At 37.8% G+C, this 15697-nt stretch overlaps 1 protein-coding gene across 1 annotated transcript in view; it reads right to left on the bottom strand.

The window, feature by feature from the left end:
- LOC132128713 (A-kinase anchor protein 13-like) overlaps nucleotides 1-15697 on the bottom strand; it is a 68326-nt gene that overhangs the window by 14320 nt on the left and 38309 nt on the right. The window contains exons 9-10 of the mRNA XM_059540188.1: nucleotides 13142-13205; nucleotides 4483-4604 (exon numbers count right to left, since the gene is read on the bottom strand). Coding sequence (XP_059396171.1) covers nucleotides 4483-4604; nucleotides 13142-13205 — 186 coding nt within the window. The remainder of the gene's footprint in view (nucleotides 1-4482; nucleotides 4605-13141; nucleotides 13206-15697) is intronic.

Below are 15697 nucleotides of genomic sequence, written 5' to 3'. Positions count from 1 at the left end.
ATCACTATGATCAAAGACGCAGGACGCGGCGCTTGGATGGCCAAAGTCGACATCACCTCTGCGTTTAAAGTGATGCCCATCCACCCAGATTTTTGGCACTTATTCGGCGTCTGCTGGAGAAAGAAATTTGACTTTTCCGTCCGCCTCACGTTCGGCTGCAGAAGCAGCCCAAAGATTTTTGACATGTTGTCAGAAGCAATTTGCTGGATCCTTTCCAACAATTACGCCGTACCCTAGCTAATTCACCTCTTAGACGATTTCTTAATCATATCACCGCCTGACTCCATCCAGGCAGCAAGCCTCATGACAACTCAAAAGGTTTTCGAAGCGCTCAGGATTCCCCTCACTCAGGAAAAAACTTCAGGTCCAAGCACTTCCATCGAATTTTTGGGAATCAACCTAGATTAACAAAAGTTTCAAGCTTCTCTACCCCAGGAAAAAATCGACAGAACTATTCTGGTGGCTTCCACTCTCTTAGCAAATCCAAATTGCTCCAAACGTGAGCTGCTATCCGTCCTCGGTCATTTAAATTTCGCGATGCGCATAATCCCTCAAGGCCGCCCCTTCTTCTCTCACCTCCTCTCTCTCACGACCTCCGTTCACGAGCTAGAGGACCATTTATTCATAACCAATCCATGGGGAGACGAGCTCAGTTTGTGGATATCCTTCCTTAATCAATGGAACGGATTATCCTTCTTTTACAGTGATTTGGTTTCATCCCCAACCGACATCCAATTATTTAAAGACGCCGCCCCCTCCATCGGTTTCTGAGGATTTTACCAAAACCGCTGGTTCGCTTCTACATGGCCCTCCCAGCTGTTAGATTTACCCCAGCCATTAATATCCTCAGCCCTTTTCGAGCTATATCCTATCGTTGTGGCAGCCTTTCTATGGGGAAAAGAGTGGTCCACCACCAGCATTGCTATTCACTGCGATAACGAGGATACCGTACATTGCATTAATAACGGCCGTTCTCATTCCCCCACCTTAATGCCCTTACTAAGACGTCTAATCTGGATTTCAGCTTCCAATCAGTTCATCATAACCGCAAAACACATTCCCAGGGTAAAGAACCAAATAGCTGACTCTCTCTCTCGTTTTGCCTTTCAGAAATTCAGGCTGTTGGCACCGCAGGCGGAACCATTCCCAATCCCAGTGCCTCCTTATTCAGAGCTAATATTCCTCTGAATCATCCTCTGAGACCCCTTCTTGAAACTTCAAGAAATTCTATTCTCCAAGCCATTTCCCCCAGTACCCTGCAGTCATACTTCACAGCATGGAAATGCTTTAAAACATTCCACGCCACCTATAATCTACCGTTCCCTGATTTTTCCCTGCTCTCCATCACCTCATTTATATCGCACCTCAACATTAACAAAACCCTCCAAGTCAGCTCCATTAAAAGCTATCTAAGTGGAATCCAATTTTTCCATAAACTCATATTTGCTTCACCCTCACCCCAAATAGCCAATTCACAGACCTCCCTTCTCATCAAAGGCATACAAAGAGCCCACCCCACGCGCCCAGACTCCAGGCAGCCCATAATCTTTGAAATCCTGACTAAATGCATTTCTACGCTTCGCAAAGGTTACCATTCCGTCCACACTGCTCGAACGCTAGATGCCATGTTTATTCTAGCCTTCTTCGGCTTTCTCAGATGCTCAGAGTTCACTACCACTTCCAGCTTTAAACCGAATATCCACCCCACCAATTTTGATCTAGCAGTCCTGGACGATGAAACCATGTCATTTCATATAAAACGAAGTAAAACAGATCAGACCATGAAGGGCCACTTTATTTATATTTTTAACCTCCAATCACCTATTCTCCAATACCAAACTCTCCTAGCCTTCCTCCAGCTCAGGAAAGCCCAAGCTAAATCCCTTTCCGACCCTCTTTTCACAGATGACTGTAGCCGCCCTGTCTCCCGTTTTTGGTTCCAAAAACACTTAAAATCTGTCTTACGTCTGTCCGGCATCTCAGCTGACAATTTCTCCAGCCATTCCTTGAGAATAGGTGCAGCCACCACAGCGGCTCAAAATGGCCTTTCCCAACATCAGATCCAAACACTCGGTCGCTGGTCATCAGAAACTTTTAAGAGCTACATCCGATCAGACTGCTTAAATCTCAAGAAAGCCCACCAAACCCTCATCAGCCACCCATTTTTTCCCTAGCCATCTCCATTTCCCAATCCAACAGCCCCCCGCTACTTCAGGAGCCATTATATCTCTCTCCCACTGCTACAGCAGTGTCAGCTCCCGCAGGAGCCTTTAAGTATTTTCTCACTGCCGCAGCAGTGCCAGCTCCCGCAGGAGCCTTTACGTATTTCCTCACTGCCGCAGCAGCGTCAGCTCCCGCAGGAGCCTTTACGAATTTCCTCACTGCCGCAGCAGCTTCAGCTCTCGCAGGAGCCTTTATGAATTTCCTCACTGCCGCAGCAGCGTCAGCTCCCACAGGAGCCTTTACGAATTTCCTCACTGCCGCAGCAGCGTCAGCTCCCGCAGGAGCCTTTACGTATTTCCCCACTGCCGCAGCAGCGTCAGCTCCCGCAGGAGCCTTTCCGTATTTCCCCACTGCTGCAGCAGTGTCAGCTCCCGCAGGAGCCTTTCCGTATTTCCTCACTAACGCAGCAGTGTCAGCTCCCGCAGGAGCCTTTACATATTTCCTCTCTGCCGCAGCAGTGTCAGCTCCCGCAGGAGCCTTTCCGTATTTCCTCTCTGCCGCAGCAGTGTCAGCTCCCGCAGGAGCCTTTCCGTATTTCCTCACTGCCCCAGCAGCGTCAGCTCCCGCAGGAGCCTTTCCGTATTTCCTCACTACCGCAGCAGTGTCAGCTCCCGCAGGAGCCTTTACGTATTTCCTCACTACCGCAGCAGTGTCAGCTCCCGCAGGAGCCTTTACGTATTTCCTCACTGCCGCAGCAGTGTCAGCTCCCGCAGGAGCCTTTCCGTATTTCCTCACTGCCCCAGTCTCGGGAGTCTTGCCGGGCTCAGAGCTCTCTCCCCGGACAGCACGCCAAATATGCTTAACCTTTATTTAATTATAAGTAAATGTGAACTCGTGAATCAATAACACTCACTCCTGTCTGACTCCTACAGTCCACTCTGTTTCCCTCAGACTTGTGTGCATCTCTCACACTTCTGTCTGTCACTTTAAAGTGAAAAGTATGTCACTGAATCATCAGAAGGCTGAAATGAGTCTGCTAGACTGACCGAGACGTCTACACACCAACACACACTCACAGACTCCTAATTTTCATCCATCCAGGCATCCTGTGACACACACAGACCGTAACCTATGATCTCTAAAACCTAAACTTAAAGCAGTGGTGAGGTTTTGATGAGTCTATTGTGTCAAGCGCTGGTGCCATGAGAGACAAGGGGAAGAGGATTTGAGCTTCTGACACACACTGAGGTTTTTGTCAGTGCTCTGGGGGGATGAAAGCCCTCTATTCATGTGCCCCTGAAACAGCTTCTATTGAGCATGTGTACAAGGAAGCAGAGGGGGTGGTTTATAAGCGTGTGTGTGTGAGTGTGCAAGAGGTTTAAAAGGGTTCTAGAGAACTTAGAACCACGTGACCCAGTGGAAAAAAACCCTCCGGTGGATTTTAACATTTAGGTGTCCTAAAAATCACCAACAAAAAAACCCAGACCTGGTGTCACATGAACACAAGAATGACCAATTCAGCGTGCATCATCGGATATGTATCATAATTCTTAATTTCTTCTCTGCATTATGTGGTTATTAGTGTTTTTTGGGTTCACAAATGGGTGCACTTTACAGAGAGAGAGAAAAAATATATTATAAAATTAAATTATTAAATTAAATTAAAATATACATACATACAGTACATACATACTGAATGTCTCATTATTACTCATGTACTGTATTCTTTATTCTAAAGACTGGTCCAAAATCGTGACATTAATCACAACTTTTTTATTCGATTGGTTTATTGTTTTATATCTAGTAGTACTGTAATGCTGAGTAGAAACAGACCTTTTTTATATATAAAATGCAAGAAATATGTTTTTAAATATTATTTGAAAAGCTTTTCTTTTTAATTATTAATTTACAACATATACAGTCCTTGCAAAAGGATCGTATTATCAAAATTTTTTTAATAAGGAATCGCTTTTATTATTCCTCATACTTAAAGTTAGGGACTTTTCAAAGCTCTTATGCATGAGTCATTGCACATTCTGCACAGACATGGATGAAACCGCAAATCATGCAGCTTGTTGTGCCCTATTATTTTTTAAGCGAACAGACTAACAATTTTTATTGGTGGACCAGAAAAAATACAATTTAAAAATGTAAAAATCAAAAAAAATAAATAAATAAATAAAAATAAACTAAAAAATAAAAACGTATAATAATAAAATAAAATAAATTAAAAACTTAAGCAGTAAGCAACCACATAACAATGCCCAATGTGGCAAACAACTCACACTTCTTCAGAAAAGGTACAAATCTTTCTCTCACCTTTCTGAAGATGTTGTCTTCTCCAGTGTCGGGACTGAGAAATCCATCCGTATCGCTTCCTGAGTCTCGAAATGGGACCGTTTCTGAATTGCAAGTGTGAAACTCAGGATACTGTGAACTTTCTGCAACAAACACACAGTTTTACACAATGACAGACCAATGTACAGCTACTATAAAAAGCTGTGCAAAAAATTTTTTTTATTGTTTATCCAGTTAAAATCAGTCATAACTGTCTCTTACTAAAGCCCAATGTCCTCTTAAACAAAACATGCGATTTCCTCTTCAGAACAGATCTTCGTACAACAGCACATGTATTCACGACAGCGAAGTCTGACAGTCTTCATAAGAAATGTATCTGATTCATCTGTCAGTACCATACCGTCGCGTGGGTAACAAAACCATATCACGTGGGAGACAAAACCATCATGATAAGCCTCAACAGATTCCATCACCTAGAAAAATACCGCCTGTTTCCCTTCCTCTCTCACTTTCACTTTCGTCTAGTCATTCAAAGTGCAGCACACTCTCTGTGTAAGTATATAGAGTCAGAGAAGAGAGCGAATGTTATGGAAGTAAAATAATGACTTATGTCTTTGAAACAAAAAAGCATGCTGAATAGCACTAACTGAAAAATAATGCATTGCATTAACAGTACTTGCATTTTAATGCCTTGAATTTCCAGGGCTAGCATTGTTAGGACATGAAATTTTATATAGTTGTTCATTTAAGCTGTGAATATTTAAATTGAAAATATTTCACACACCTTTTCATAATTAAAAAATCAATAATTCATATTCACGTTCCAGAATTCACTTCCAAAATATTAAATCGGTTAAAAAATACGATGTATAATATTCAACAGGCAAATTTCGGTCCATTTTATTTTACTTTACAAATTCGCTTCCACAAATTCAGTGGTAAAAATTCGGCAGATAATTCGCCCTTTCACATCCGGGAGCTGCAGGAATAGCAGTAGAGCACAGAGGCATAATCTCCAACTGCTGTCAATTGCTCACCAGCAGGTGGTGCAAGCGGCTTCTGATGAAGACCAAAGCAACAGGTGGATTAAGTAATACAGTTACAAAAACTGATCTGCAGAAATTAAGCAAGCGCTAAGTAGAAGTTTTGATTATCGGGGCATGTGGAAAAGCTGATTGTGTGTATGTTTATTTCAACCTCTTTGCTGTTACCAAGCAAGCAGCATTCAAAGGAGATTATAATGGTGTTTTACCCAACGCTGAATTACAGAACTAACATTACATCTAAGGAAGACACATATTGCTTTCGGTTGTTTAGTTTCCGTAACTTTGTGTCATGGCTTTTGCGTCGCTGAGCTGTAATACTGGGGATCCCCTCACATCACACTCCAGGATTCCCCAATGACGAGTAATGCTTCTCAGTCAAATAATACTGTGATATAAGACCTCAGATCTCAGAATAGATTTTATTGATGATTATGCAAACTATATACAGGCAAGCAAATTGGGTCAAAAAGAATCCAATGCGCTGCATTTTCTTTATAATTGATTTCCATTACCGCTGATCTATAAAGTCGACAGTCACACAAAGATATCAATACCATGATTAGTTTTAACAATATGCAACCAATTTATATTAACATAAAAAAATGAGTTAAAAACAATCTAGGTATATTCTGAAAATTTAAACTGAAGAAATTATTGACGTGCTACCGCACCCAAGGGACCGTCTGACAATTCCACTGACTGGGTTAAAAGGTCCAATGTGTTTTAATAAAAATTTTAAATAACACAGTCAAATTCTTAATCTTGTATTTTCTCATAGTGATTTTCTACAGGTGAGATTTTGCCAATACCTCCCTTCATATATTTACAGTATACAATTATTTACTAGGGATGGGCATTTTCTACAAATATCACATTCGAATATTTGAGCTCACAAAAAAAAGAATATTCGAATATTCGTTTATTTAAATTAAGTTTAATGAGTCATACGTTATTTTTCAGCAACATTTGTTTTCGACATTTTGAACAAGCTTACACACAATAAGCTTGAACATTACACATCGTGTTTTGTAGCTGAAAACCTTTAACAATGCGTGCAAACAAATAAAAGTACAAATTAAAAGCAAAAAAATAATAATAATAAGTGAACAAAGAAAAAACGTAAAGCAGCATGCAGCAATTAGGCTATTTTACACTTAACTTTTAAACTGTCAGCAAATCTTTTTTGCTTTTTTTTCTATTGTTTTACATGTTCTTGTTAAGAAATATGGGCATGAAAACATGATCGGGGGAAAGTCGGCTCCTTAGTCTGTTAACACTAAGGCCGGCCGCGGAGAAAACGCGCTCTGACGGCACAGACGTTGTCGGGACTCACAAATAACGGTGTGCTAAGCGAATAAGTTTTGTGAAGCGCTTCGTGTTTTCGTTTCACCACTAAATGGGATCCTCATCTGGTGGAATACATGGAATACATGGCTCCAGCAAGAACTGTTCCCACTCGTCTCGGCTGGACTCTCTGTAATCATCGCTGAAGAACTGGCTCAGCCTTTTCCAACGAGTGGGCATTGCATCCTCTTCATCGTTGGTGACGGCGGCTGCATCCGCACCACTCGCATCAAGAAAAATGTTCTGATGATGTTCAAAAAAAGTGTTTTTTTTCTTACTTCTCTCATGTTTTCATCGAGAAACCTGAGATGTTTGTGCCGAGGGTCTAGGGCAGACACGAGAAGAGGAGTTTTCACTGCATTCTCCAAGTTAGCCGTGTTTATTCGTTGCTTGAGAGATGCCGCAACAATGTTCTTGAATTCGGTCACTTTCTGTGATTCTCCACGGCATATTTGAAGTAGAAGCCTGCAGTTCTTAGGGGGCGTTCACATATCGCGTCTTTTGCATGCTCAAGTTCGTTATTTCCAATGTAGGTGCGCGGTATGCGCGCTCATAATGGAAGCGACGCGGTCGCGATGCGCACGCGGTGCGATGCGCCGCAACGCGCCGCGACGCGCCCGTTTTTTCCAGGCGCGTCCGCACTGCATCGAGTTAAAAACATCTCAACTTTCATAATGCCACAAGCGCACCGCAGGTTATGTGACAAGAACTAAACATTCAGCTTCATCCTTTCCCGTAAACGTTTAAAGCTCAGCCAAGATGAAGGAACTGCTGATCATAGCTGTATATGGATTGCCATTTTGAAATAAATTTCAAATTTTTTTTCTTTTGTGCTGCAAATCCATTTATCCTTTGCTGAAATTTCCGCGTCTTCATGGAGAGAGCAGGTCATTGTTGCTTAGCCTCAGGAGAGCTTCTGCCCGAGCGCTTTGGAAAAAAGGAGAAAGCGGCGCGCATAGCCTTTTCCATGCGTTATTAGGCGCAATACGTGAATGGCCCCTTAGTCATTCATTAATTATTTTTTAAATAAATTATTTTATATATATAACATGCACTTTTTCTTGTTCCGTAACTTGCGTTCATATCCTCATCAGTCTGTATATAGTTTGCATCATCAGTAAGATGCGAGTTTGTCTTTTAATCGCTCACTGTTAGTGCGCTGAGCCACATAGGCTAATGTGTTTTCTTTTCTTTAACAGATTTCTGAGGGAAACCGCGTGAAACCTTGAGCGTTCGTTCATATTTTACATCTGCTTAACTGTCTATATAGTTTGCATAATCATCAATAAAATGTATTCTGAGGTCTTATATCGCAGTATTAGCTGATTGAGGGAGTCATTGGGGAATCCTGGAGTGTGACGTGAGGGGATCCCCAGTATTAGGGTACAGCACAGCGACGCAAAAGCCATGACACAAAGTTACTGAAACTAAACAACCGAAAGCAATATGTGTCTTCCTTAGATGTAATGTTAGTTCTGTAATTCAAGCATTGGGTAAAACACCATTATAATCTCCTTTGAATGCTGCTTACTTGGTAACAGCAAAGAGGTTGAAATAAACATACGCACAATCAGCTTTTCCACATGCCCCGATAATCAAAACTTCTACTTAGCGCTTGCTTAATTTCTGCAGATCAGTTTTTGTAACTGTATTACTTAATCCACCTGTTGCTTTGGTCTTCATCAGAAGCCGCTTGCACCACCTGCTGGTGAGCAATTGACAGCAGTTGGAGATTATGCCTCTGTGCTCTACTGCTATTCCTGCAGCTCCCGGATGTGAAAGGGCGAATTATCTGCCGAATTTTAACCACTGAATTTGTGGAAGCGAATTTGGAAAGTGAAATAAAATGGACCGAAATTTGCCTGTCGAATATTATACATCGTATTTTTTAACCGATTTAATATTTTGGAAGTGAATTCTGGAACGTGAATATGAATTAGTGATTTTTTAATTATGAAAAAGTGTGTGAAATATTTTTAATTGAAATATTCACAGCTTAAACGAACAACTATATTAAATTTCAGGACCTAAAGATGCAAGCCCTGGAAATACAAGGTATTAAAATGCAAGTACTGTTAATTTAATGCATTATTTTTTCAGATAGTGCTATTCAGCATGCTTTTTTGTTTCAAAGACATAAGTCATTATTTTACTTCCATAGAATGTGAAGGCTGGGATCAGCACTCGGAGATCTATCAAGAGAGTGTGAGCTTTGTCAGCTGTCACACAACACACAGGTGGCTCCATGTTTTGGGATGTGAAAGAGGGACCGCCACAGCTGCCCTTTCTCTACGTGTGTCAATGCTGGAGTAAAAGCAAACGTCATGACCTCAGCTGCTGATAAACAACTGTCAACATAAACACAGGTCATGACAGGCCTCTGAGAAGAAAGTCAGCTTATTGTATCTATATATAATCCCAGGTATATTTCAGTATTTTTATTAATATGTCCCAGTACTTGGAAACAGTAAACATTGTGGCTCTGCTTCTTTAAAACATTGAAAAATAAAATAAAAATACTTTTTGCATGTTAATGAAAGTAGAAAAGTAAAAAATATTTTATATGTTAAAAAATGTCTCTTGTCCCAGTACTTTGAAACTGTAAACATTGTGGCCCTGCAGCTTTTAAATAAAATAAAATAAAATAAAATAAAATAAAATAAAATAAAATAAAATAAAATAAAATAAAATAAAATAAAATAAAATAAAATAAAATAAAATAAAATAAAATAAAATAAAATAAAATAAAATAAAATAAAATAAAATAAAATAAAATAAAATAAAATAAAATAAAATAAAATAAAATAAAATAAAATTAAAATTAAATAAATTAAATAAAAATTAAAATAAAATATTTTAAAATAAAAATACTTTTTTGCATGTTAATAAAAGTAGAAAAGTAAAAAACATATATTTTTTAGAACATTAGTAAATGACGAAAGTTCCGAAAATGTAAATTAAATATTTAAAATGTTTAATAAATTTGTGATGAATCTTGAACCATGAAATTAGAATGACATTTCACATGAATAATAATAAAGAGCTATTATTAATCATTTTTTCCACATATATATATATATTTTATATATATTATATAAAGTAAATATATATATATATAAAATTATATATATATTACGAACATATTAAGTGGCGGAAGTCTCCACGTTTAGCGCAAATCCGGCCCTGCAGATGATTCTAAGGCCGGTGACACACTGGATGCGTGGCGCAAGCGTCTCAGCTGCGTGGCGTGTCCGTTTTTAATTCAGCTCCCATGTTAACAGGTTAGAGCTTGCAGACTGCCTGTGTGAGACGCGCATCTCAGGCGCGGCTCGAGCCGCGCGGAAAACGCGTGCATGCTAAAAATAAAACTGATGCCTATTTTTCACGTGACACGCAAGCGTGTTGGAAGCGTTTCCAGGCAAAATAGAATAGGAAAATATGTTTATATGTCATTTTGTACACAGATACATGTTAATTCATGACACTTTGATGTTTGAATGTCTATAGGTTGACATAAATTCAGATATAAATGTAATTTAAAAAATAAATTAATAATTATTGATTTTTTAAATATTGCACCTGTCAAACATAGTCTATTTTGCCGTCAATACTGTTGACGGTGTCCTTTATCAGTAGGCTTTATATTTATGCTCAACATGAAGTGTAGTTGTTTTTCTTGAGAGGTCCTTGTATTTGAATGATTTTTGAATGATTGGATGTGTGTATGTTTTTAGCTATGTTATGTTTATGTATGCCTGCTATCTTGTATGTAGCATTTTAATATGTTGTTTATGTATGGCTGCTACCTTGGCCAATGTTTGCATTTCTTTCCCTTACTGTATCGAAAATGAACCAACCGTGACTTTAAAACCGAGGTACGTACCGAACCGTGATTTTTGCGTACCGTTACACCCCTAATATATATATATATATATTTTTTTTTTTTTTTCAGTTTAACTAAAAAGTAAACAATAATTTTTTTTTATAAATAAATAATAAAATACAATAAAACAATTGTTAATGAAAATTTTTACTTTAAATAAAATGCTAAAATATATATTTTTTTATTTATGATGGTTTTAAAAGCACTGCACTGACAAAACTGAAACCATGCAACTATATTGCAAAATTGTTAAATGTTGTAAACATGTTTGACGCTTGCAAAGAAGTGATTTATAAATCTCAACCCACTTCCTACATTTACAAAAAAATAGCAGTGATAAGTGATAAAGTGATATGTGATAAAGCTGTGAGTTCAAGACGATCCAGTCAGAAGAGTCTAACTGGAAAAAAGCAAGCTATGGCCACTTATGTTCACAATAAGTGAAAAAACAAACAAAAAACCTAAAACTTTCTGTACCAGACACTACTGTTGTGTTAAAGGTATTCAGAATAGTTCATAGTTACAAGTACAGATAAACAATGTCATCATGCTCCACTATATTAGCACTTGTGATTACCATCATCTGCTCCTTGTGCACCGCACAATTCCTCATAATTCATGAGGAACCTCAAAATGAAACCTCTCTGGGAATCTAGCCAATCTTAACAGAAGTCATTTACATTCTGTATAGAATTCTTAAAGGTACGAATACCAAAACAGCCCTTTCAATTCTAATGGTCAGAGAGAGGGTGGAAATGTTTTTGTACAAGTAACCGTGGCTTAACTGTATACTGCCTACACAGACAGCATCCTAACAGTCAAGGAAGTAAGCACACACGCCACACAAAACACCACTCATCACATGAAGCACATGAGCAATGTGACTCACAAATTAATCGGAGAGAAAATGACGTTCACATGTTACAACTTACAACATAAGCTCAAAGAATAAAATAAAAGCCGTTTAATATAATTAAAAATTGACAGCTTAAAACAATTGTTTGCTATCAAAACTTTGGTAACACTTTAAAATAAGGTCACATTGGTTAATGGATTAACTAAAAAGCATTATCAATGAGCAGTTTATTTGTTACAGTGCTTTGTTTACAAACAAAAAAATACTGTTTATTGTTACTTCATGTCAGTTAAGATACATTAAATAATATTAACTGCCACAATTTGTATTTTATTTTAATAAAATCATAATAAATGTTGAAATGAACATCAACTATGATTAATAAATGCTTTAGAAGTATTTTTCATTGTTAGTTTGTTAACTAATGCAGTTACTTAATGTTAAAGGAGCTATGTGGAGGTTTTTACTTAAAAAAAATCTTTAAGATAGAGTTTTCATTTGTACATGTATGAGCCAACCATGATGTAAAAAAAAGAAAAAACACCTCGACTGTCCACCACGGTTGCCTCTATCAGCCTGTAGGCTTAATTGTGTGTGGAGGAGTCGGGCCTGAATTGGCGCGAAAATTCACAAAATGTGACTTCATGCGCATTCTCGTCTACTTGGGCTTACAGCCGTACGGCACGCCAGCCATTATAGTAAGCAGCGGCAATAGTGTTTTCAAATGGACTCTGCGGATGGAAAGAAGCGACCAGCCTCCAGCACAATTCAGACACCCACGGACACTCCTCGTAAGTTAAAAAAAAAAAAAGAGCGTGCGCACTGAGAACGAGCATGAGACTGGCTGCAGTTCCTCTAACGGCCACTGGTGTCAGTAATGGTTAGAAATTTCAGAACCTACGCAATGCTCCTTTAACAAATTATTGTTGTACTGTAGTGTTATAAAAAGTAAAAAAAAAATTTGGTAAAAAGTTATCATAATTCAGATATTTTAATGTTTTTAAGTCTTTTGCTCACCAAGGCTGCATTTTTTTATTTTATTTAAAATACAGTGAAAGCATTAATATTTTAAAATATTGTTACAATCTAAAATAATATATAATAATATTTGAATACATATTTTAATGAGGAATTTCTTTCTTTTTTATTACGGCAAAACTGAATTTTCAGCACCCATTACATCCTTGTCACATGATCCTTCAAAAATCATTCGAATATGCTGATTTGCTGCTTAACAAACATTTGTTATTTATCAATGTTGCTACACTATCATTCAAAAGTCTGTGGTAACATTAAAAAATAATAATTATTATTATTTATTCAGCAAGGTTTTTCACATGAATAATAATTAAGAACTATTACTAATAATTTAGTACCAATAATAACTGAGCAGCGGATCAGCACATTAGAATGATTTCTGAAGGATCATGTGACACTGAAGACTGGAGTAATGATGCTAATATTGATATGCTAAAATTAAACCCTGCTAGGTATATTATTAGTATTGATTTACATAACCGACAACATGACCTCAAGGAAGTGTGATCTTACCTGTGGATAAGCTGTGTCTCTTCTGGGAATCACTGGAACTCAGTGTGTCTTTGTCTCTGTGCATCTGGGGACAGAAAGAGGAAGATATGGTCTTGTGCATGTGACTGTATGAACGAAAAAAGCTGTCTGATACATTCAAAGTAAATATAAACATCAGACTGCATGAAAAATTTGATGAGTTTTTTATTTTTTCATTGCAGAAAAGGGGAGTGTAGCTGAGTGTTTCTAATGAATGCATGAAGCGAAAGGGAAACAGAAGCAGCAGCTTTGCTCACACGCGCTCAGAGACTGCAGCATATATGAGTTTAGAGCTCAGTCTGTGGTTTGTGGACACCATAACAGCTGCATCTCACTCATCACAGACCACACAGCACCTCACACCGGCCCTGAGGGACGACGGCGGCTTCAGCGATCAGGATCCAATGCGGAGATGCTCCCCACAAACAAACTAACACTGGCTGAATTCGAACCAATTATAAAACCCAGCTTATAAAACAGATCCAGCTCAAATAAGATAAGCTACGTCTGAGTCTGGTGTAAAATAAAGGAAAACACTGAGAGGCAGTCAACTCACTCCCTTAATAAAAAGTTAAGTTTAATTTTAAAAAGACATTTATGGAAATAAATAAATACTAACTTGTGATATTTTGAAAGCATCTTTAAGAATGTTTTGACAACAATCAGTTTTTTTTTTTCGTATACCATAATTTAAAAAAATATAAAAAAAAAGTGTGATTATGAATAAATTCAGTTATATGTTATAGCTTGTTGCAGTTTTCTTTTTTGTAGGAAAAAAAGTGGGAAAAAATAACTAAAGAAAACGTAGCATTTAATGAAACAAAATTCTAGCAAATATATATATTTTTTAAATCATTGTCAAACCATAAACAATGGTATCCAGTAGAATAAATATCCAAATTGTTGCGCTCTTTAAACTAATAATTATAAATAAAAAAAAATGGTCCATTTTTTAAGAAATTAATTATTTTATTCTAGCAATACATTAATAAATAAACATAAATAAATTGTCACGGGGACATCTTGCTGATTAGGGAACTTTGAAGTATTGCGGTTCCCTGTTTTTAACATTGATAATAATAAGAAATATAAGAATCTTTAGCAGCAAATCAGAATATTAAAATGATTTCTGAAGTATCATGTAGCAATTATGCTGAAAATTCAGATTTAATGACAGGAATAAATGACATTTTAATATTATATATTAAACTAGATAAAATTAAAACTTTATAATTTTTCTAAATATGACTAATAATATCAAATAAAGCCTGAATGAGAATATTTACAAAAATATTTTTGAACGCTAATGTATATGAACATAATTGTCTTTTATCACATTGCAGATGTAAAAGCACTGAGAGGGAATGAGTTTTGCCATTCTTCATTTGTTTTAAGCAGATCAACAGACAAAGCAGTCCTATTACAGTTCACATAAAGCTTGGTGGTTGGTGCTAAAAAAAAAAAAAGTCTCAGCAATCTATTGTATCATCAATACCGTACTTTATTTTTCAAAGTCCACTTTCAGTCTGTATTATACTAAAGAGGCCCAATAATGCCATGCATGCTTACCTACTATATGTCAGCTTTTGATCTGAGGCACTGAAAGGGTGAATACATACAGTCTACTGGAAATGTTTACACAGATCTCAAGTTACGGTCAGTACTGCTACTGAACAGCAACCTGTACAAAGCTCCCACAATAGAAAGCCTGTATTAAAGCGACCTGCACCGCTGATGGTTATTCACTCAGCTGGAAAGCTCTTTCGCCTTTGTTATAACCCAGCTACAGGGTCACACAGGTGATGCAAGATCGGACGGGGGAGAAAGACGGTCAACAAAGGATCCCTAGAGGGAGGGAATACAGGAGGAAAACGTGAGGAACCAGAGAAATGGCTTCTGATTTGACCCAAGAGGAGTTCACGTATCCATCCTAGCCAGGGACTAATTATGTTCACACCCTCAAAAAACCAAGCGGTCGTGCACAGTTTTAAATCCATTAACAATGCACAACGCTGCATTGATGATCATGTCCATGCCAGGCCTCAAACTGTCCGCTGTGTACCTCTGAGAAGGCAATGCTTATGGAGAACACTGTCGCCTGTTGTGCCGAACACAAGCCCTGCCTACAGACGGGCCGGAGAGCACAAACACGCACTCTTTGGGTTATTTGTACAGCAGTTCCAATCATAGTGTGTGCTGTTATCACAAAAAACCAAAAGAGATTAAAGAGATTATAAATGAAAAGAGCTGTATTGTTTAGGCATAATCGGTAGAACTACAGCTGTAAGATAGTGACCGAGTCCGACAAAGGTTTGTTTAATTATAAAGTGTACGATATGTTTTCACTGGATGAATTAAATATTTCTTCACACTAAAATCAGATCCATTTGTCCAGGGGAGTCAAACATGGCATGTACAGACATCATCAAATGTGCGAGTTTTAATAGTATATACAGACACATCTAAAACAAAAATAGCATATTGTGAAAAAGTTTATTTTCTTGTGTGTGTAACATTTCAAAAAGCGAAACTTTCATA

Source organism: Carassius carassius, chromosome 3 (genome assembly GCF_963082965.1).
Source record: "Carassius carassius chromosome 3, fCarCar2.1, whole genome shotgun sequence".
Taxonomy (NCBI): Eukaryota; Metazoa; Chordata; class Actinopteri; order Cypriniformes; family Cyprinidae; genus Carassius; species Carassius carassius.
This window is presented reverse-complemented; position numbering and strand designations above follow the sequence as displayed.